Source organism: Pituophis catenifer, unplaced genomic scaffold (assembly GCF_029215685.1).
Source record: "Pituophis catenifer annectens isolate HBS135680 unplaced genomic scaffold, rPitCat1.0.hap2 SCAF_14, whole genome shotgun sequence".
Lineage (NCBI taxonomy): Eukaryota > Metazoa > Chordata > Lepidosauria > Squamata > Colubridae > Pituophis > Pituophis catenifer.
The window spans coordinates 18,319,374-18,342,373 of record NW_027256894.1 but is presented as its reverse complement, the minus strand read 5'-3'; the positions used below and the strand labels follow the sequence as shown (position 1 = coordinate 18,342,373).

Here is a 23,000-nt window from a genome sequence, read left to right as displayed (position 1 = left end):
GTGTAAACCGAAAAACACATAATGAAAACAGTATATTAATAGCTCCTAGTCATATGTATTGTCTTATGTTCAAGGGCTGCGAAGACTAATTCCTAACTGGGATGCAGAGATATTTCTTGAATGCCTTTGAAGTGTTTGGTTGGCCACTTTGACTGATGCCCAATTAGATGATTAGATGCTCTAATCGAACTGTCATCAGGATGCAATTCTCTGCTGCATCGTTGGCATTCCCCCAAAATAACGTGTGATTAGCCAGATTTTATCTAAAATAATTTCCTGAGTCTTTATACAAAATAAACTCGGAGAGAGAGAGTAGCATAGAACGCTAGATCCTTATCTTTCTTCTATTGTCAGTCCTCCTATGTGAACTATGAGCTAATTCCGCTTTATTATAAGGCTACATTAAGAGAAGCCTGCAAGTCTGAACTCACACACTTCCCATCACCATTTTAAACCATCTAATCAATTTGAGCAGGTCCATCCTAAGTTTCTTTCCCTGATCATTAAGTCCCTTCTCTTGTCTGGCTGTTTCCTAGGCAGCATCTCTTCTCTTCCTTCCCCGAGATCTTCCATACTTGCCATTATATTTATTCAGACTATATGCAGGGGTGGGCTTCAAAAATTTTAGCAAGGGGTTCTCTGCCTGGTTGCTGGGTGGGCATGGCCATGGTGGGTGTGGCCTAGTCGGCCTCCTGCACCATGGTGGGAGGGGGCGTTTTTGTCCTCGGGCTCTGGAGGCTTTCCTCGAGTCTCCAAGAGGGCAAAAACGGCCTCCCCAGGCTCCAGAGGTCCTCTGGTGGCCGGAAACGGGCCTGTTTCCTGAACTTCTGGTAGCCCTGTTTTTCACCCTCCACTTACCTGCATCCAAAATGGGCCATGTGGGGACTCCCGGCAGGAGTGGGGTGGGTGGGGCAGGGCCAGCCAGGAGTGGAATTTGTGGGTTCTCTGAACTGCACAGAATCTTAGCTAGAGGTTCTCCCGAACCCCCAGCAACCCTCTTGAAGAGATTGTAAAAAAAAAATGCTTTTAAAGCCTCTGACGATCCCAGCTGACTTGCCTGATCAGCAGAGGCTTCTTTTCCTTTTAAAAACATTTTTTCTATAACCTCTTTGGCCGAAGTGGTTGTAGAAAAAATGCTTTTAAAAGCCTCTGATGATTCCAGCTGAGTGGCACGATCATCTGAGCCTCTTTTTTTACTTTTAAAAGCATTTTTTCGGCCAAAGAGGTTGTAGAAAAAATGCTTTTAAAAATAAAAAAAAAGCCTCTGATGATTGCGCGGCTCAGCTGGGCAATGAGGGGGGGGGAGAGGAATTTTTGCTACTGGTTCTCCGAACCACCCGCCTCCATCGTTTCCAGGTTGGGCGATCCAGTCCGAACCTGGAGCATTTCACACCTGATTCCAATACAATAAATTAATTTCTGTTCCCCTCTCTCCCCCATTTTCTTGCTCAGCCTTGCAAAGTTCTTACGAAGAACCAAAGCTGCCATCATCATCCAGAAATTCCAGCGCATGGATGCTGCCCGAAAACGGTATCGGCACATCCGAGCAGCTACCATTACTCTCCAGTCGCACTTGCGAGGCTACATTGCCAGGAAGAAGTATCACAAGGTAAGGACAAGATCTTGGCTGCGATTTCGAATCCTCCCCAAAAGTTATGATCCCACAATACTTTCTTCCAGAATGCGGTAGAACGCATACGTGCTTTAATGTTATTTCTGTGGGTCCATTTCTCAAGATTGAGATCAGGGCCCTTGCAGACTCACAGAGAAGAAGATTAGTGGTGCAAAACTTTGCAAATTACGTATCCCATAATACATAATGTGCAAATCATATAACCTATAATAGATATTCTCTCTAATCCTTTTCCAATTTGTTCGGTATCCTTTGGGGTTAGCTGTTGACAAAAACATAGCTATACTCCTGACATACCGACATCCAGAATTATATTTAGTGGGTTTCAACACATTCTTATACCTCCTTATTTAAACCAACTCCCCTGTTTTGTAGTTGAATCTTATTCTGTAGGAGAAATTTCACCGTGTTCTGTTAGATTGCAAAAGCCTTTAAAAACTTCTGTTTCTGAATCTCTGTGGCTTTGCAAGAATTTCAAAGGTGGTTCAGTTGTGTTGACGGATCATGTCTTCTGACACATCCAAGGTGTTCCGGTAATTAAAGATGATTTTGTTCTGCATAGCGTATTCTTTGCCTGTGGAAGTTTTTGCAACAGCTGTCTTGTGATTATAAAAACTGGTATGGAAAATAATTACGGGGCCTGTAAGAAGAGTTGAATCACCTGCTCACCTGTTCGGAGGAGATTCCTAAATGAGATTCTGTTGGGAGGCTCACAGTTTCACAGGGATCTCCACTGTTCCAACTCTAGAGATGCTGTTTTGTAAACAAACGAACGCGCTTAGGAAAGTTTCTGATACTTGAATATTCTTTGGATTTGCTGGGATTATTTGTGTCAGCCTGAGGACCCACAGTAGCTGTCGAATCAAGGTATTTCTAGAGCATTTGAACAGAGCAATGACATAATTAACAGCTGGAAATATGCTGTTGTGCATCCTGGTATAACTCAAGCATAAGAAATAATATTCAGATGACGGGGCTTTAAACGTGAAAATAGAGAAAGGCTGGTTAATGTACTATTAGAAAGCAGCCTTGTCTAAATTGTTTTCCTGATATCCTGAACGAGAATGGCGTTCTTGGCCAGCAAATCAAAATTTGTGGTCACATGATGGATGAAGGATCTTGAATCTTTCCTAATAGCTATATTCCTTTTGGGAGTTTAAATGCTTTATATTGATTCTGAGTATTAGTTTCGTATGAGGTAGGAACAAACTAAAAATACCAAACTGATTTAATTTATCAACTTGAGTCGATCACTATTGGAACGAAGCAATATTTATTTGAGTTATTTATAAAATATGAATGTTTAGTCTATGACTTATGGCATGAATAATTTTATAATTTTAGCCTTGGGTGGCAAAGCAAGCTACCCCTATAAATTGGGAGGAAATATTGTTTCCTTCTTAGTTTTAGGGTTGTTGTTTTCTATTTTAATAACTTTTCGCTTAGCCACAACTCACTTTCGCTGTGCTGTCAATTAATTGTCCCCCGTAGCGAATGTCAATCAGAGATCTGAAATGCAGGGAAAGGATGCTCAACCTGTCTTTTAAATGCGCAGATGCTTTGGGAGCACAAGGCCACCATTATCCAAAAACATGTGCGCGGCTGGCTAGCTCGCTTGCGCTACCACCGGACTTTGAAGGCAATTATTTACCTGCAATGCTGCTTCCGGCGATTGATGGCCAAGAGGGAGCTGAAGAAGCTGAAGATAGAAGCTCGCTCAGTAGAGCACTACAAGAAACTCAACGTCGGCATGGAGAACAAGATTATGCAACTCCAGCGTAAAATTGACGACCAGGTAAAAGGATGGACAACTGTGGATTAAATGAGCCACGGTGGCATGGATGGATGGATGGATACATGGATGGGTGGGTGGGTGGATGGATACATGGATACATGGATGGACAGTCAGACAGGCAGAGATGGATGGATGGATGGATGGATACATGGATGGGTGGGTGGGTGGATGGATACATGGATACATGGATGGACAGTCAGACAGGCAGAGATGGATGGATGGATGGATGGATGGATGGATACATGAATGGATGGATGGATGGATACATGGATACATGGATGGATGGATGGATGGATGGATGGATGGATGGATGGATGGATACCTGGATGGACGGATGGATACATGGATGGACGGAAGGATATATGGATGGATGGATGGATGGATACATGGATGGACGGATGGATATATGGATGGATGGATACATGGATACATGTATGGACAGTCAGACAGGCAGGCAAGCAGAGATGGATGGATACATGGATGGACAGATGGATGGATGGATACATGGATGGACAGGCAAGCATAGATAGATAGATAGATAGATAGATAGATAGATAGATAGATAGTTACATACATACATACATACATACATACATACATACATACATAAAGAGACAGAGATGATAGAGATAGAGATATGTTTATTTCATACTCAAAAGGCAGACTTGATGGATCCCTAGGTCTTTTTCTGCCGTCAGATTTCTATGTTTCCAAACTGAAAAAATAGGGATGGGATGGTGCGCATCTCCTAAAAGGAGACAAGATGATCCATAAATATTTAGCCTGTATCTGTCGTCCTCTGATGATTGACCTGCACTCTTTGGGGTTTTTGTTCAGACACGAGACTCCAGGTCCCTGGTTGAGAAGCTAACTAGCTTAGAGGCAACTTACACTTCCGAGACGGAGAAGCTGCGGAATGACATAGAGAGGCTTCGGATGAGTGAAGAAGAGGCCAAGAATGCCACCAATCGCCTCATTAGCCTTCAAGAGGAGATCGGCAAGCTGCGGAAAGAGCTGGATCAGATCCAGACGGAGAAGAAAACGATCAAAGAAAAGGCGGATCTCTATAAACAGGAAACAGACAAGGTAAAATCGTTTTGTGTAAACAACTCCACTCGGCAGCGCAATAATTCTTGAGAGCAAACCTCCCTTTTGGTTCACATGGGACTTCACCTCACCCGCTCACTTCCCCAACCCAAATGCCATGCCCCCTCCTCCCCATTATTATGGCAGCCGATAGCAAGCATGCATCAAAGGAGAATCCCATGCTGGAGATTCGGCTGGCACACTGTCCTAGACTAAGTGGAATACTGTGTATACATAAGACTGTGATAACGATACCAGCAGCCTCATTATAAACTTAGCAACTAATTTAATTGGAATCATACAGAGAGAAACTTATGGCCAAAATATTACAAAACTTCTTTTTTTTTTTAGCTGGTGCTTGAACTAAAAGAGCAAAACACACTTCTTAAAAAGGAGAAAGATGACCTGAATAGCCGCATCCAAAACCAGGCCAAAGAAATTACAGGTAAGTTCAGCTCAGGAATTTACTGACTGGGTTTTTTAAAAAAACTAGTTTCTGTGTCTAAGTAGGCCTGTGGATCTGAATGTGGGAATGCTGGGAAATAGGGAAGGAATCCCCATTTCTCCCTTGTAGAGAGAAAGCAATGGGTGAAATCTTACTTTGATTTTTTTTTTCTTTTTGTTTGCAGAGGTCATGGAGAAAAAGCATCTCGAGGAGACAAAGCAACTGGACCTAGACCTGAACAACGAAAGGCAGAGGTATCAGAATCTGCTCCAAGAATTCAGCCGGTTGGAAGAGCGATATGATGACCTCAAGGATGAGATGAAGCTGATGGAGGTGAGTGGACCAGATGCCAAAATCAGTATCAGACTTGGGTTTGGGAACAGATGCTTTCCAATAGCTCCTGAGAAATGGGAATGGGCAAAGACGCACCTACCTTTTTTGGTGAGAAAAGCAAAAAAAAGAAATCTGCCTCTGCCTCTGCCTCCCAGCAATTTTGCCTCATTGCAGCAAACAGCCTGCTTTACTTTCATTTTCGTTTTCAGCATAGATTGATTGGCACAAGGGGAAAAAAAACTGCTCCCAGCTATTTCAGGCTGCAGGGATTGCCATTGCCTATTGCTGCGCGGGCCTCTGCTGCTTGCTGCAAGGAGCCGCCTTGAGTCTTCGGAGAAAGGCAGCATACAAGTTGAACAAATAAATAAAGAAATAAATAAATTGCTGGGAGGCAATTTAACCTCCTTGCAGCAAGCTGCAGAGGCCCGCGTAGCAATAGGCAGTGGCAATCCCTGCAGCTTGAAACAGCTGAGAGTCCGGAGGCCGATCCAAAGGACAGTCAACTTGTGCTAATTAGGCTGTGCTGAAGCTGAAATGGTCTGTTTCTTCTTGCTGTTTGCTACAAGGAGGTAAATTGCTGGGAAGCAGAGGCCAAAGGGTGGGGGCCAGTGGGTGGGCGGGGCTACATTTGGTGTATAAGACGCACCTTTTAGGGGGGAAAAGGTGGGTCTTATACTCAGAAAAATACGGTATATCTCTATAATCTATCTATCTATCTATCTATCTATCTATCTATCTACCTACCTACCTACCTACCTATCTATATTTCTATCTTTCTATCTTTCTTTCTCTCTCTCTCTCAATTAAATTGTGAACGTAGTGAATAAAGAGGGCATCCTGAATCTTCTTCCTTCTTGCTGCTTCTCCATCTACCTTTATTCATCAAAGACTCTTGGTTTTTCCTCTATAAGTTTTCTAAATTCTCTCTCCTTCAAGAGATGAAAGAATGAAAGTGCAGGAAACTTTTAGCCCATGGAAGCACCAAGTTAATGCTGGCGCTCATTCCCTTCCCAGACTATTTCCAAACCGGGGCACAAGAGAACGGATTCCACCCATAGCAGCAATGAATCAGAATATACTTACAGCTCTGAGTTCGCTGACGCTGAAGAGTTTCCAATGGGAACAGAGGTAGGGTTGGAAATTTTTTGTGATTTGTTTGTGAGTTTCCTTGGCTCAGGATGCAGATTTTGTCATCATCTCATCCGTTCTGGAGATCATTTTTGAATATCCAGAAATGTTCCATGTATTAATTGCGTGATGGCTGAGTCAGATTTTTAAACTGTGCTTTAGAAACTTCTCAATATTACAAAGAGACAAGAACTTGGTGTGTTCATAATTTGTATTGGAGTCTTAACTGTCAACCTGTTGTTTTTCTTTCCATAAAAATAAAGCAGAAAGCCATAGACAACCAAAGGTTGATTGTGGACCTTAAATTGTGAACTAGGTTTCATTTTTAAAAAAAGTTTTAGGACTGATACTTTTTAAATTAGAGTTGCCTGATCGGTAGAGGCTTTTTTTCTTTTAAATGCCTCTGACGATCCAAGCTGAGTTGCCTGATCGTCAGAGGCTAAAAAGCTTCTGCCGATCAGGCAACTCAGCTTGGATCGTCAGAGGCATTTAAAAGAAAAAAAAGGTTTTTCTTCTTTTAAAAGCCTCTGACGATCCCAGCTGAGCCGCGCGCTCATCAGCCGAAGAGGTTGTAGAAAAAATGCTTTTAAAAGTAAAAAAAAAAAAGCCTCTGATGATTGTGCGGCTCAGCTGGGCATGGGTGGGGGGGCAGGGATTTTTGCTACCGGTTCTCCAAACTACCCACCTTCATTGCTACTGGATCGGGCGATCGGGAGCATTTCACCCCTGCTTTCATCTTTTTCCTCATGGTAACAAACATCGTGTAGATCTGTCCCTCCTTCCTGTAGCTGGGAAACTTTCTGATCTCCACCTTTCCCCGTTTGCCCTGTAAATCAGGAACCGAGTGAGAAAAAGGCACCGTTGGACATGTCTCTCTTCCTCAAACTGCAAAAACGAGTGAAGGAGCTGGAGATGGAAAAGCAGTCCCTGCAGGATGAGCTAGAGAAGAAGGAAGACCAAGTTCTGCGGGCCAAGGCCAAGGTAAGGTGGAAAAGATCACCCATCTCCTAGTCCGGGTGATGGTGACAGTTGGGATCCCATGCCAGCAATGATATTCCATTCGGCAGGTGGAAGGTAGGTCCATGATTCTCTCCAGGGGAAAATTCCGAATTAAAAGAGAATATTTGAAGCTCAGGGTTGAAACGAAGGGTCCCCGTTGCTCTCTGAGCTTGACTGTTTTCTTGCAGACATTTCATTACCCAGCTTGGTAACATCATCAGTGCTAGAAGGGCTAGCATAAACCCCCCTCCATTCTAGCCCTGATGATGTTATCTAGCTGGGTAATGAAATGTCTGCAAGAAAACAACCAAGCACAGAGAGCACTAAAGAGTCCTCAAAATTCCAAAAGTAAGTAAGGAACATGCAAAGCAGAGCCTTGGTGGCGCAGCTGACTAAAGCACTGTTAAGTAACACCAGCTGCCTGCAATTACTGCAAGTTCAATTCTCACCAGGCTCAAGGTTGACTCAGCCTTCCATCCTTTCGAGGTAGGTAAAATGAGGACCCGGATTGTGAGGGCAATAAGCTGACTTTGTATAAAAAAAAAACACGGCTTACGGGGGGTGTGGGGTGTGAAAGCCCTACTAAGCAGGTATATACAAAAGTATGAAGGCTATTGCTTAACGCATTGTAAGCTGGCCTGAGTCTCCGGAAAAGGGCGGCATATAAATCAAACCGATAAATAAATAAATAAGCACAATTAGTGCTTTCTTGCAGTTGTCCACTCCTTAATTTTTGTTGGTTTGATCCATTGATGTTATAGAAGCAGGTCAGAATATTATTATTTTTTCTTACGGTGCTTTGTCTCATGACTTTACGAACTTTAAAAGATGTCTTAATCTAGTTTTTACCTGTTTTCTTAATGTTGTTGATACAGTCAGCAGAGCTACCAATGATGTTTTTAGTAATTGTAACCGTTTGAAAATCACTCGCCTTTTCTCTCTTGCCTGTAGAATTCAGTCCATTCTTAAAACCTTTAAACATTAAATAAACATTACTAATTATCTAAAAATGAATACATTGAAATATTCATTTCTTCTTGATAGGGTCTGCAATGTTCTGTTTCTAAACGTGCAATATTTTTGTTTCTGCTTTGAATTTTTCCAGGAGGAAGAAAGACCTCAGATGAGAGGAGCAGAACTGGAATACGAATCGCTTAAGGTTGTGAAAAGTATTGTATTTGGAATTCCTGAATCTTGTGCGTTACCCTCCCCAAAATAGGCTAACTTAGAAAAACAGATTTAAATGATATTTACTGAACTTTTTTAAAAAAATGTCCCAATGCTTCATCTACATACTATGGTATAAGCATATGTGGAAGTTGGAAGCCGGTAGTGATTTGGTCATTTTAATTATTAGCCTGAGACACACTCACAAAAGTACATGGAATTTGTGATCCATCCGTGGATCTGGAAGTGCCAACATTTCTAGACTACTTTTCCACTCTAGGCATGTTTAAAGTCGCTGTTTTTCAAACTTGGCAACTTTAAGATTCAACTCTGAGAATCCTGGCTGGCTGGAGAATTCTGGGAATTGAAGTCCGCACAGTTGAAGTTGCCAAGTTTGAAGTTGCCAAGTTTGAAAAACCCTGGTCTAAGTGTTTCCGCCCTGAATATTTTAACTGGTTGCCATTCCTTTAGTGGGGGGGAAACAGACAATACAAACACAAAGACAGGTCTCTTCTGACAGCCCACAAATTCATAGAGTTCTTTAATGGAAAGCCAGGGGTTTCCCTTGGATTAAAGTAGACCTTTGTTTGTGAAATATATAAAAGTCAGGCAGGGGTGGGATTCAGCCGGTTCGGGCAAATCGGATGTTAATTTTAATCTGGTTCGCTGAACCGGGATAGTTGCAGGGACTGGCTGACCCCCACCTACCCCACCCCTCCCGCGAGTCTCGACGTGGCCCGTTTTGGATGCCAGGTAAGTGTAGGGCCTGCACAGAGGCTCTGGGAGGGTGAAAAACGGGCATCCTGGAAGTCCCAGAAGTCCAGAAATGGGCCCGTTTCCGACCTCCAGAGCCCAGGGGAGGCCATTTTCACCCTCCCAGAGCCTCGAGGAAAGTCTCCAGAGCCTGGGGAGGGTGAAAATGACACACACACCCCGCCGTGGTGCAGGAAGCCGACTAGGCCATGCCCCCAGGGCCACACCTACCCAGCAACCGGCAGAGAACTGGTTGCTAAAATTTTTCAATCCCATCCCTGAGGTCGGGACATCTTTTATCAAACCCATCAGTAACTAAGATCGGCTTCTTTACCTTGATCTTGATTTCTCTTAGAACACTTGGCGAAGGAGGACAATTGTTTTTATTGTTTCCTCCCATCTTCTGCCCCGCAGCGTCAAGAGCTTGAGTCAGAGAATAAGAAACTAAAGAACGAATTGAACGAGTTGAGGAAGGCCCTGATGGAAAAGAGTGCTCCAGATGTCACGATGCCTGGTGCCCCAGCATACAGAGTCCTTTTGGACCAGATGACCTCTGTCAGTGAAGAGCTGGAGGTCCGCAAGGAGGAAGTTCTCATCCTGAGGTCTCAGCTGATGAGCCAGAAGGAGGCTGTGCCATTCAAGGTGGATCTAGAAACAAAACTGGTTGTATCATCCACGTTCATGTTAGGTAGTACGATGGCAGGTTACATTGCTTCTTTTCTCCCGAAGTACAATCCAGAATCAAACCAAATATTAGCATGGATTTTCTTCTGTAGCTTTTTAGTGGCGCAGGCTACGTGTGTAATCTCTTGCACTGCAGAAAGCTATTCCTTCTCACCATTGAGTAACCACTGCTCTTCATCAACTGTTGTATTAATTTATGGCATGTTAAAAGGGGGGGGCCAGCATGCTCAGTTCCTTACCATTTGGTTGCCACAGTCATCTGGAATGGCCTTTCTGAAGCTTTAGAGCAAGGATGTCCAACCTTGGTAACTTTGAAACCTGTGGAGTTCAACTCCTAGATTTCCCCAGCCAGTCATGCTGGCTGGGGAATTCTGGGAGTTGAAGTCCACAGGTCTTAAAAGTTGCCAAGACCCCCGTTTTAGCAATTTCCAACAAGAAACAATTTCCCTTGAAACGTGTTAGGATAGCTAACAGATCAAAAGAGCCTGGTTTAGCTCTGCAGACTAAAGCACCGTAATTAACATCCAGCTGCCTGCAATTACTGCAGGTTCGAATCTCCCCAGGCTCAAGGCTGACTCAGCCTTCCATCCTTTCTAAGGTAGGTAAACTGAGGACCCAGTTTGTGGGGGCAATAAGCTGACTTTGTATAAATATACAAAAGTATGAAGGCTATTGCTTAACACATTGTAAGCCGCCCTGAGTCTTCGGAGAAGGGCGGCATATAAATCAAATTAAAAAAAAAAAATGCTGATGCAGTTGCATTTATTCATCAATCAGCTTTAATTAATGAGCGTGTATGTTAGATAACTAGCCTGTTTCTTTATTTTCCTGCTTGCACACGGATTACCAGGATGATAAGGTAACGTTGCTGCAGATAATTTTATTTTTAATGCTGGAACCCTTGTAACCTGCCATGTGTCCATTTTAATGCATTCAAGCAAGCCACGGAATTGAGCCCATAAAAGTAACAAGGAATATTTTGATCTGCGGTACATTCTAGTTGTAGTATTTATTTATTTTTTTACTTTGGCAGTAGCTTTCCTAAAATAAAAACATCCAAAAGAAAAAGAAGGGGCTGTTATAGCCTTTTAGGTAAACAAGAAAGATCAGGTCCACACCCAAAGATTCAATTAAACTGATTTATTGCTCAAAGCCTATGCGCAGGAATCTTCTCAACTAATGGTCAATACCTGCTAAGAGTTAAGTAAGGGTCTGCAGCACTCGAGGGGGGAGGGGGTTGAACCAGGGGTGAAATCCAGCAGGTTCTAACAGGTTCTGGAGAACCGGTAGCGGAAATTTTGAGTAGTTCGGAGAACCAGCAAATACCACCTCTGGCTGGCCCCAGAGTGGGGTGGGAATGGAGATTCTGCAATATCCTTCCCTTGCCATGCCCACCAAGCCACGCCCACAGAACCGGTAGGGAAAAATTTTGGATTTCACCCCTGGGTTGAACTTAGTTCTCTTGTGACTACATAGGCATTCTAGGCTGATTCCTCCTTTTCACTCCACCCCCGGTTCTGCCATCTCTTCTCCTACATCAAGAAACTTTTTTTTTTTATTGTGTTGTTGTATCTGTCACAGCTTTGAAACAGCCCTGGGATATGTAATTGAGACAGAGTGCATGGCTTGGCCAGAGATCAGCTCGGGAAGTTCATGACACAATTAAGATTTGGACTCAAGCCACTTCTTGATGTTGCTCCAACCCACTTAGAGCAAATTGCTTTAGCAATTCCTCTGGAAGAGCAGCGTAGACAAGTCTTACATTAATGATAACTAAATAATGATTGTATCACAGTTTATTTGCTGCTGAGACAAGCCTGTACTTAAAGCATGTACTATTGAATCGTTCTCATTTGTTCTCCCATTGATTATTTCCAGAATACCATGACAGACTCTACAATTCTTCTGGAAGATGTTCAGAAGTTGAAGGACAAAGGAGAGATCGCTCAAGCTTATATTGGACTGAAGGAGACAAACAGGTACATGACTGAAAATCTTGAACTGTTGTCTCCCAACATTAATCATTATCTCTATTTTTTTCTCTCTCTCTGTCTTTCTATCCCTCCTCCTCCTCCTCCTCCTCCTCCTCCTCCTCCTCCTCCTCCTCCTCCTCCTCCTCCTCCTCCTCCTCCTCCTCCTCCTCCTCCTCCTCCTCCTCCTCCTCCTCCTTTCCACTCCTATGGGATGTACAGAACATTTCAATTGTTGAACTGCTTTGAATTTGAAAAGCCCCTTCTTGTATTTGAAACAGCGCATTTGGAAGTGCTTGTAACTTCAGATATAATAACCTGAGCCCTAAACCACTTCCAAAATTATCATAACAGCCCATCTTGAATATGGGAGAGCCGCTTCAAGCTCCAAACAGGGTATTTTGAATTCAAAACCTTTTAGACATCTCCAGCTTACTCCATAAATCTTGATTTTTTTTTAAACGTACACATTTTGGGTCCCTTAGTATGAATCTCTCTAAAGGGCAAGATGGTTTTAGTGCCTTCAGCTTTCATAGGAAAATAAATCTTAAATAAGCTTGAATTAGATGTTTGAAAAGCCTTTTGTGGTTTTGATACAACGTTCTGAAATTTGCTAAACCCTCGTATGAAAATACAGCTTAATTCTATGCCTTGGTTTTATCTCTCAGCATTGTTCTTATAAAGGGGGGGGGGGAACCCCCTTTTTAAAATACAAAATTGTTCCAGTGTTGGAAGGAAGCTGGTAGATAATGTAGGGCACTGGCACTTCCTCTTGCCAGTGCCCTACATACTTTAGTTGCAGTATCAGACCTGCCCTTAGGCAGAACAGCAGTGAAAATACTTTCTGATTGGCATCATTGCCCAGAAATATTACATTGGCCTCCTGTCACAGTGAATAAATAAATCTGAGAAGATTCTTCCCTTCCTCAGTTATTTGTGCTGTGTAAAATCCTTATCTGGATATAATGAGAATGTGGCTTATTTGTTTGGGTTTAATGAATCTGGAATAAAGCAGCCTTATCTGAACACATCTTATCATCTGGATTGCCCCCAGGTTAACTTTTACAACTGCATTACTTCTATAGTAATAGAAGCAATATACAGTAGTGGCCAAAATTGTGGAAACCTTTTGGGAAAAGTGTATTTTCTAAAACTAATAACACCACTTTTTTTTGGAGTGGTACCATAAAATTATATATCTATGGAAAGATAATTTAATCAAGAATGTAATGCAATAACTTTTATGAAGGATTTGCTTTTAGAACAGCAGTTACAGTATAAAGAAGAAAAGTAAAACACATAGAAAAAATGATATATACAAAAATTATCACCATGTCAGTTAATGCTTAGTTGGGTAACCTTTAGCATGAATTACGGCCTTACGACATCTTCCCATAGAGTGAACCAAGTCTTTTAGTATTGCAGCTGTCATAATGTGAAACCAAGATTGAAGGATTGCTTCTATTAACTGGGTTTGATTGCTGGGTCGCTTCTGACTAACAAGTTTCCTTAGTCGGCTCCATAGATTTTCAATTGGGTGAAGGTCTGGGCTATTCCCAGGCCATTCCAGCAGTGGAATAGGATTATCTTGAAACTCAAAAAAAAAAAAAAAAAAAGTGATGTTCTTAGCCATTAAACCTCAAAAATGCACTTTCCCCAAAAGCTTTCTACAATTTTGTCCACTACTGTATAGTTCTATATTCACATTGGAGCAAGTCCCAGTGAAATCAGTAGATTTAGTTAGGTATTAGGATCTTGGGGTTTGATTCTCAATAAATTTGTACAAGATTGGTTGAGTTAAACATCTTGGAATTATATTTACTGAGACCAAAAAAAGATACTTCTTTTTGTCCCCTAATTACACTCTTCCGCTTGCATTGTCCTTTTACTTAGCATGTCCCATCATTTCCATCACGTGTCCCTTTTATTTTTGTTTTTGTTTCTGCATTTAAAAAAAAAACATTTTGCTTGGAAGATCATCTCCTCAAGACTGTCATTTGCTGAACGAGGATGGCGAACTGTGGCTGGTATATGAAGGGCTAAAACAAGCCAACAGGTTACAAGATTTCTCAGGATGGGGGTGTTGTTCCTTTAATTTGCATTCTTTCTTGCTTTCTCGTGTCACTAACATGCTGTGGAGCTGCTTTTGGCAATTACATTCGATCCAAATATGTTTGTTAAAGGAAAAAAAAGAAGAGAATGCATTTATTTATGTGTTAACAAGAGTTATATACTGCTCAGATCAATATGGCTTTGGGCATCTAAGCCTCATATTAGAAAGAAGTCCAGTATTAGGATCGATGTCTCTAGGCTTCTCCTGGCATGTGTAAAAATTTAAAAAGTAGAGACAGAGTTCATTTATAAGTTGGAAACTTCATCAGGAAAGGACAAGTGAGGATATGATGGAAAGAAGTCCATCACAGCCAGTAAATGCAAAATCTGTCCATGCTTTCTGCTAGATGGGAAGAAGAGGACCAATTTTGTTGTTCTGGAATTTTTTGGAGTATAAGACACACTTTTTTCCCTCCTAAAAGAGGCTGAAAATTTGGGTGCGATTTATACTCCGGATGTAGCTTTTTTGAAGCTTTTTTCCAGCCCTAAGGAATTGCTAGATCTACCTCCGACTCTCAGCTGTGCTTTAGAAGCTTTTTTTCAGTGAAGCGATCTTCCCCGGCTCCCTCCTACTCTTAGCTGTGAAGTTTTTTTTCACCCCTAACGTGCTAGCGAGTGAAGCAATTTACCTCTGACTTTCAGCTGTGCTTTAGAAGCTTTTTTTCAGTGAAGTGATCTTCCGTGCTTTGCCTGCTCCCTCCGACTCTCAACTGTGAAGTTTTTTTCCAGCCCTAACGAGGCGCTAGCGAGTGAAGCGATCTCTGTGGTTTGCCTGCTTTTTTCATTGCTTCTCTCTCCAAAGATCAGCTGTGCTTTAGAAGCTGTTGTTTATCCCCAAGCAGGGGATAAAAAACAGCAAACTAATGTGCTGAAGCTGACCAGATGAAGGATGCTAGCCAGATGAATACTTGGTAGGCAGTTTTTTTTTTTCCTATTTTCCTCCCCAAAAACTAAGCTGCGTCTTATACTCCGGTGTGTCTTATACTCCGAAAAATACGGTAACACATTCTTCTCCTGTGGAATTTTGTTTCTTTATTTGGAAAGAATTTTTTTTTAGCTTGTTCCACTGGCTTCACTGTCTGGACGATTTCCATCAAAATATTTAATAGAGAACGGAGACAGAGGAACTACAGTACCTGCTACTACAATTTATGGGTATTAGGTGGGCCTATTTCTCAGAGAGTCCCTAAAATCTTGGTGTCAGCTAGAAAAGATGGCAAATCAAACTTTAAATATTGATTTCCCAAAAAGAATGCAGAGTCCAAAAACAGAAAGATAAAGTTCAAAACGCATAGTCCAGTACCTGTCCTAAGATTAGCAGGATGAAACATACGAATAAACCTATTATTTGCCTGTCACTTTAAGTCATTCCAAATAGCTATCCTGCAGACCATTTCCAAAAAATCAGATTCAGGCCATTTTGAAAATCATCTCAACGCAGTATGTGCACCCTGTTCTGTAAATAAAGCCACTGAATGCATCTACTTACTGGAGAATGGGGAAGTCAGTTTTTAAATATATGCCTATATTCTCTAAAGTGTTACTGTTTTGTGCTATTTTTGTAGTCGAGTGATAATGAAAGTTTCATTTTTAGCTCAGCTAAACAACACTCAAAATGCTTTTGCCAAGAATGCCAACTTAACCAGTCTCTTTCCTTTTCTTGTACTGCTAACAAAACATGTACATTTAACTGCATCTTTTTGTAAGTTTGCAAGAAGCTAACTTGGGTGGGGGGGTCTATGCTGCAGGGAAAGCAGTGGAGAGGTGGCTCTGCAGCTTCTTTGTTTCTTGTCCCCGTGCTCTAGAATTGCTAGAAGGTTCTAGAGCAAATGGCAAAGAAACGAAAGGTAAATTATCCACATTTACCTTCACGTGCTTAGTCGATGTAGCTCTTAGCTGATCTGCTTAGACATATTTAAACCCTGAAAGGCTGTGTCTGATTATAGATAGCCTAGTTGAGATATGCACCTGTTTGTAGGAAATGCAGTGCTAGCATTAATAATGATTGTTTATTTATTCTTTGTACGTATTTATTTATTCTTTTCCTCCCACAATTGACATAAGGTGAATCAATCATTGGTTCATCCGCCTAAGGTTGTGCAACAAATCAGTAGCACAGTATTTTTTTTCTTATTAGTTTCTTTAGGGCCTTTGGATCTGCAATAATACCCCTTTTAAAACCAAAGCTCTGAAAATTTTTCAAAGCCTATGATCCTTATGGATCATTTTTGCTTTTTTTTTTAAAAAAAAAATTTGGTTTATATGCCGCCCTTCTCCGGAGACTGAAGGCGGCTTACAATGCGCTAAGCAATAGCCTTCATCCTTTTGTATATTTATACAAAGTCAGTTTATTGCCCCGACAACTGGGTCCTCAATTTACCTACCTTAGAAAGGATGGAAGGCTGAGTCAACCTTGAGCCTGGCGAGATTCAAACCTGCAGTAATTGCAGGCAGCTGGTCTTAATAACGGTGCATTAGACCACTGTACTACCAAGGCTCTTTAGTTAGGATACTTCTGTTTCACTCCGAGCAGAATAATCCCGAAGAATAGGGACTGCTTAATAGATACGTTTTAACGGTAATAAATTTCATTGCCCCTTTTGCTTGTAGGAAACCAGTTATAGGTCTCTAAAGGGCTAGGGTTACTTAGTAATTCACTGGGGTTTAGGGACCAGCGTTAGTCTAAGATGTTAGGTGTTTGAGACAGAAAATCGAAATACTTTCTAGGTCTAGGATGATAAAAAATGTAGCAATAACCAAATTATATTTATTTTGAATAAACTTCAGCGTAGCTGGTATATGCAATCCTATTGACTAATTGTTAGAAATTGTGGATTTTCTGCCCTCCCAATAGCGCCCCATAGATTTCCCCCACACACACACACCTCAAATTGTCCTCTTTGCAGTAGATATGGCTGTAAGGCAGCATTTACAGCAGCCTTAAGCTTTGTGTGGAGTTCAGCACCTGGAATTGCTAGGAGGAGAATTCTTCTAGAAGCTTCTTACACTTGCTGAGATTGAGAAGCAGCTCTCCAGAAGGATCTACTGTACCTGCTCAATAGTTTTGTAGCTCAGCTACCTTGGAAAGAAAACCCGAACGCCCAAACAGGCTCATGCAGGATCAGCCATAATTCTGCTGCATGGGTGAAGCCACTCCAGCCAAGGTGCTTTTTCAAAAGGCAACTGGACTTCCTTTTTCCTTGAAGACGTTTCGCTTCTCAAAGAAGCTTCTTGGAAGACGTTCGGTGAAACGTCTTCGAGGAAAACCAAACTCCAGTTGACTTTTTTAAAAAAAAAAAAAAAAGCACCTTTGGGACAACCTGGATGAATCACAATTTCCATGGTCAAGTCAAGCAAAGTTTCAGCCTCAAGACACTCAAAAGGGTTTAAAGAGCGTTCTTCTGGTTTTCTTTCTCTCCTTGATCAACCGGTCGCCTACTCCTATCAGCAGCAATCGAAATGCCCAATCTGTGATGAGAAAGTCTTCTCTGCTTTTTCCTGACCTTTCTTTCTCTCTTGGCCTTCCTCAATTGGCTTCTTGTAGGCTTCTGGAAACTCAGCTGCAGGCTCAGAAGAGAAGCCACGAGAATGATCTGGAGGCCCTCCGTGGAGAGATCCAGAGTCTGAAGGAGGAGAATAACCGCCAGCAGCAGTTGCTGGCCCAGAACCTCCAGCTGCCCCCAGAAGCTCGGATCGAAGCCAGTCTGCAGCACGAAATCACCCGTCTGACCAATGAAAACCTGGTAAGGGCTTTTCATAACTCGGTAGTCCGAAAAAGCCAGCTGTACTTCCAAGGTTTCGGGGAAGAGGACAAAGAAAGGAGATTTGTTGAGGCCTTGAAGACCTAGCCATGGCTTTCCAAGCTGAACTTCAGGCCTCATTTTGAAGGATTGTGTTGGGTCTTCTGAGGTTCTTTTGTGTTTTGGAAGTTCTAAGGTAGGGGTGTCAAACTCACGGCATCACAGCAGTGTCATGTGACCTATCGGGACTTTTCCCTACCTTCGCTTAACCGGGCGTGGGTATGGCCAGCGCGTGATGTATGGGCCGTGGGCCAGGAGTTTGACAGCCCTGTTCTAAGGCCTTATGTAATTGTTCTCTTTTCTTTCTTTTTTTTTTTTTAAAAAAAGCACCAAATTAGATGTGTTTTCTGTTAGTTGCAACATGTACACGAATCCCAACAAAGCATCTGCAGCTCACTAATTTTCATGCCATACCTTGGAGGGAATCTTGGAGTACTTTCCCCCAAGCGATGACCCTCCAGAAGTCTTGGGAGGCTGCAGCATGCAGAATCCCCAGGAAGCACAGCTGGTTGTTGGGAAGATCAAGTGAGACGTGAGAAAATGGGCATAAGAGAGCATCCTTTTTAGTGAATTCTCTCTTATGGGTCTGCTTTTCCACTGCAATTTCCAGTGGAACATCACTAACCTTACGATTAAAAAAAATATGGAAAGGACCAGATTATTTTTGTCTCAGCAAATCTATCCAGAATAGGAGCAGGCCTGAAGTCTGCCAAATGTTCCTGAAGGTTTCATGATGACTACCAGGTGCTCCATTTCCTTAGCCCTGTGGGAGAGAAACTGCCAGAAACCAGTATACTGGATCTGTTGCATCTCTTGAACGAGGTCACACAAATCCTCTGTCATGCTGCATGCATTTCAGTCTCTCTCTCTTAAAAAGCAAGATTTTTATATAACATCTAGGCCGCGTGCAGGCTTACCAATATTAGCCAGATGGTGGCACTGCCTTCCAGCTGTCCCGAGTTTTCTCTTACGGCACTTAACAGCACCGGTTTCTGTTTTGTCTGTTGCTTTTCTGGTCCTTTTTAGCCTCTCACCCGTTTTGTCCTCAATTTTGTTGGGTAGGATTTATTGGAACAGATGGAGAAACAGGACAAGACGGTTCGGAAACTGAAAAAGCAGCTGAAAGTTTTCGCCAAAAAAATTGATGAGCTTGAAGGTATAGTATTTGCCTGCGGTCAAAGTGGTTTCTGCTTCTAAATATAAATACAGACGTACCGTATTTTTTGGAGTATAAGACATTTTTCCCCCTAAAAGAGGGTGAAAATTTGGGTGCATCTTATACACCGAATGTATCCAAAAATGTGAGGCATGGAGGAGGCGATGGTCTGCAGCAATCCCTACAGCCTGGAACAGCTGATTGGAGGTGTTCCGGAGCCGATCCACCTGCCAATCAGCTGCTCGTGTTGAATCAGGCTGCAATAATGTGCTGAAGCTGACCTGGCTGTTCGCTATTTGCTCCAAGGACTCACAGAGTTTGCAGCAACAAGCAAAACACAAGCAGAGGAGAGGAGTTTCAGTTTCAGTTATCAGTACAGCATGCAGCTTTAGAATAGTTGAGCTAAGCCACGCCCAGGCTCCTTGCTTTCTCCTTCCTTGTTGCTCACACAGCAAATACTGTTTCCAAACCGTCTCACACACTGACAGGACGCTAGCCAGATGAATACCCATGGATGCTGGTAAGCGGAGGCAGATTTTTTTTTCCTTATTTTCCTCCCCCAAAACTAAGGTGCATCTTATACTCTGAAAAATATGGTATTTTTCTATCTGTCTGAGGCAAGGATTTCTGAAGTTGCTCACGAAAAATACAGCGGCATTCTGTAATAATAATTAAGATTGGGTACATTGAAGGAGCTGCACAGGTTGTCCTAGGAGCTGTTTGCAAGCTGATTAGGAGAAGATAAACATTCAGCATATTTTTTTTACTTACCAGATTGTAGCATTGTCTTTGGTTTTTTTTTTTTCTTTTTTGCTAAACGTTCCTTGATCAGCACTCCCGTTCTCTTGAATTTCATTTATTAGAGGTTACAAAAGGAATATATGGAGTTTTGGATCTTTCCCCTGCAGCAGCTCCATAAGATAGAATTTCCAATAAAAGAGAGTATTTGTAGCTCAGGGTTAAGCTGTGGGATCCTCGGTGCTCTCCGACCTTGGTTATTTTCTTGGAGACGTTTCATTACCCAAGTAGGTAACATCATCAGTGCTAGAAGGGAGTGGGGAGCTAACCATCTCATGGCGAGATGGGCAGCAAACAAACTTACTAAATAAAAAAATAAATAAAACTAAATCTAATAAATACTGGCGCAAGAGAAAATGATGCTTTCCCAACTAATCCATCTTCGTAGAAGATCGGGCCTGGTGGCTCAGCAGACTAAAAGCATTGTGATTAACACCTGCTGTAATTACTGTAAGTTTGAATCTCACTAGGCTCAAGGTTGACTCAGCCTTCCATCCTTTCTAAGGTAGGTGAAATGAGGACCCAGATTGTGGGGGCAATAAACTGACTTTGTATAAATATACAAAAGGATGAAGGCTATTGCTGAGCACATTGTAAGCCGCCCTGAGTCTCCGGAGAAGGGCGGCATATAAATCAAATTAAAAAAAAAAAAAATCAGATGCCGTGTTTTGCCATCTAAGGCAATCTCATTAAACTGTTCCCAAGTTTAATGCTCGTGGTTTGCTTCATAACCCAGTCTGCATTCTTCACCTGATTGTATTTCGCCCTTCGTAAGGCATTTTCCCAACCACACACCCGAGGGGGAAAAATGCTCTCTTAAAAGATTACATTAAAGGAGTGGCCGAGAACAAATCATTGCCTTCCCTTTGCCACGCTAAATATAGCCTGCTGTGTTGGCTGTGCAAGTGTGTTTCAGCTCCTGAGTTCCTGAATTCAACAAGGTATGCGGGCAGACCAGGAAAATGTCAGAGCTATGTAGAAACTCTGGATTCAAGAAACTTTCTGTTATTGATCTGCTGCCGGTTAACCTTAGCGGTTTTTCCAGTTGCTGTGTGTTATATTTATTGTCCTAGACTGACACAAAGCCAGGTTAAGTTTCTGGCTGATCAGCATTCCAGAGCATATTTCTGATTTTAGCTCGCCTGGTGAGGGCATTCCTTTAGCACTTTTTTTTTTTAACAAAATGATTGTTTCCAAGATTTCCTTAAGAGGGTTTTATAGATCCATAGCCAAGCCTGCCTTCCTTCCTTCCTTCCTTCCTTCCTTCCTTCCTTCCTTCCTTCCTTCCTTCCTTCCTTCCTTCCTTCCCCCTTCCTTCCTTCCTCCCTCCCTCCCTTCCTTCGTTCCTTCTTTCGTTCCTTCGTTCCTTCCTTCTTTCTTTCTTTTCCTTCCTCCCTCCCTCCCTCCCTCCTGCGGACTTCAGCTCCCAGAATTCCCCAGAATTTCTGTCTGGGGAATTCTAGGAGTTGAAGTCAATGGTCTTAAAAAGTTGCCAAATTTGGACACACCTGTTGTAGAGCTTTACGGGTGGTTCATAAACAACATGTACTTTCTCAGCAACAAGCAAACCTCCTAATGGATTGTTACTAATTCATTAACTTTCAGGAAGAAAACTCACAGTTCAGTCAGTGCCATCTTTCTGGAGCAAATCTTTTGTTCACCTCCTGTTCCCTCTTCTTTTCCTTGATTTAGTGGGCCAGATGGAGAACATTTCACCTGGGCAAATCATTGATGAGCCCATACATCCTGTGAATATTCCAAGGAAGGAAAAAGACTTCCAAGGAATGTTGGAATACAAGAAAGAGGATGAACCCAAACTCGTTAAGAATCTTATTTTAGGTGAGAGGTCTTTCTGCTTATAAAATGCGCCGTGTGGTGGTTTTGCAAACATATGTCGCTTTTTTCCATTATGTACAATGTAGTTGTTAGTCTACTGCACAGCAGGTTCCCTTTTCTCCTTCAGTAGCTTTACGCTCTTCTGTTCTATAATAAGCCCAGATAATTTTTTAAAAAGTTGGCGACTGCACAATGGAAAACAAACTTGGAATAGAATCAATAGCATCCGTTTAAAAAGAACAGAGAAGTATTATTACTTGAAAATACTTTTTTTAAAAAATTTTTTTGCCTTTGAGTCAATCTTGGACAAGTTCTTGGCAGCTTTTTCAGAAGTGGGTTGCCATTGCTTCTCTCTTAGGGCTAAGAAGCACTGGCTGAGTGCCGCAATTGGCTTCTCGCCTACGGCAGGACAAGAATTCGTATTCTCCTAGTTGCCTTAAACCACTTCTGGCTCTTTGCCGTTTTATTAGGGCATTTTAAATACACTGATTCAATATATAGGGGGCGCAATGACTCAGAGCTTCGGTTCGAGACCCAAGTGCCGTGCAAAGGGTTGAGCTCCCGTCCCTTCCTCCAGCTCCTCCCCGCCTGGCAGTTCGAAAGTCTGCAAATGCGAATAGATAAATAGATACCACTTTTGGTGGGAAGGTAACAGTGTTCCGTGCGCCTTTGGCTGGCCAGATGACCACAGAAATGTCTTCGGACAATGCTGGCTCTTTGGCTAAGAAACAGAGATGAGCACTGCCCCTTAGGGTCAGACACAACTGGGACAGGGGAGATCTTTGCTTTTAAATACAACAGTCTATAAATCCCTGTGTTCCTCTTTGTGACTTCTTTCTCCCTCAGACCTGAAGCCTCGTGGAGTGGCAGTAAATCTCATCCCAGGGCTGCCAGCTTACATTTTGTTCATGTGTGTCCGCCATGCTGACTACCTTAACGATGATCAAAAAGTGAGGTCCTTGTTGACTTCTACGATTAACGGCATCAAAAAAATTTTGAAGGTCAGTTTACGGTTTCAATTGAAATGTCAGTCCGGAGTTGATTTAAAAATACTGTTGATGAGCTCTGTATCATACCTACTCCGTCATGAAAATGCGACAGGCATCTAAAGTATTTTTCTGTTAGAATAATAAAGGACAACTAGCCCAGTGGTGAAATCCAATTTTTTTTTCTACCGGTTCTGTGGGCGTGGCTTGGTGGGTGTGGTGTGACTTGGTGGGCGTGGCTGAGGAAGGATATTGCAAAATCCCCATTCCCTCCCCGCTCCGGGGGAAAGATACTGTAAAATCTCCATTCCCTCCCCAC

The 23,000-nt window shown here is 42.3% G+C and overlaps 1 protein-coding gene across 3 annotated transcripts in view; it reads left to right on the top strand.

The window, feature by feature from the left end:
- MYO5A (myosin VA) overlaps positions 1-23,000 on the top strand; it is a 47,856-nt gene that overhangs the window by 16,977 nt on the left and 7,879 nt on the right. Inside the window, exons 17-32 of one of the 3 annotated variants that reach the window (XM_070953745.1) lie at positions 1,453-1,609; positions 3,189-3,428; positions 4,266-4,514; positions 4,866-4,959; positions 5,144-5,292; positions 6,307-6,420; positions 7,258-7,401; positions 8,525-8,578; positions 9,754-9,981; positions 10,874-10,882; positions 11,902-12,002; positions 13,969-14,049; positions 17,650-17,848; positions 18,968-19,061; positions 21,552-21,698; positions 22,542-22,696. In XM_070953745.1, coding sequence (XP_070809846.1) covers positions 1,453-1,609; positions 3,189-3,428; positions 4,266-4,514; positions 4,866-4,959; positions 5,144-5,292; positions 6,307-6,420; positions 7,258-7,401; positions 8,525-8,578; positions 9,754-9,981; positions 10,874-10,882; positions 11,902-12,002; positions 13,969-14,049; positions 17,650-17,848; positions 18,968-19,061; positions 21,552-21,698; positions 22,542-22,696 — 2,215 coding nt within the window. The remainder of the gene's footprint in view (positions 1-1,452; positions 1,610-3,188; positions 3,429-4,265; positions 4,515-4,865; positions 4,960-5,143; positions 5,293-6,306; positions 6,421-7,257; positions 7,402-8,524; positions 8,579-9,753; positions 9,982-10,873; positions 10,883-11,901; positions 12,003-13,968; positions 14,050-17,649; positions 17,849-18,967; positions 19,062-21,551; positions 21,699-22,541; positions 22,697-23,000) is intronic. The other 2 variants (XM_070953744.1, XM_070953746.1) reach the window with 2 other exon arrangements.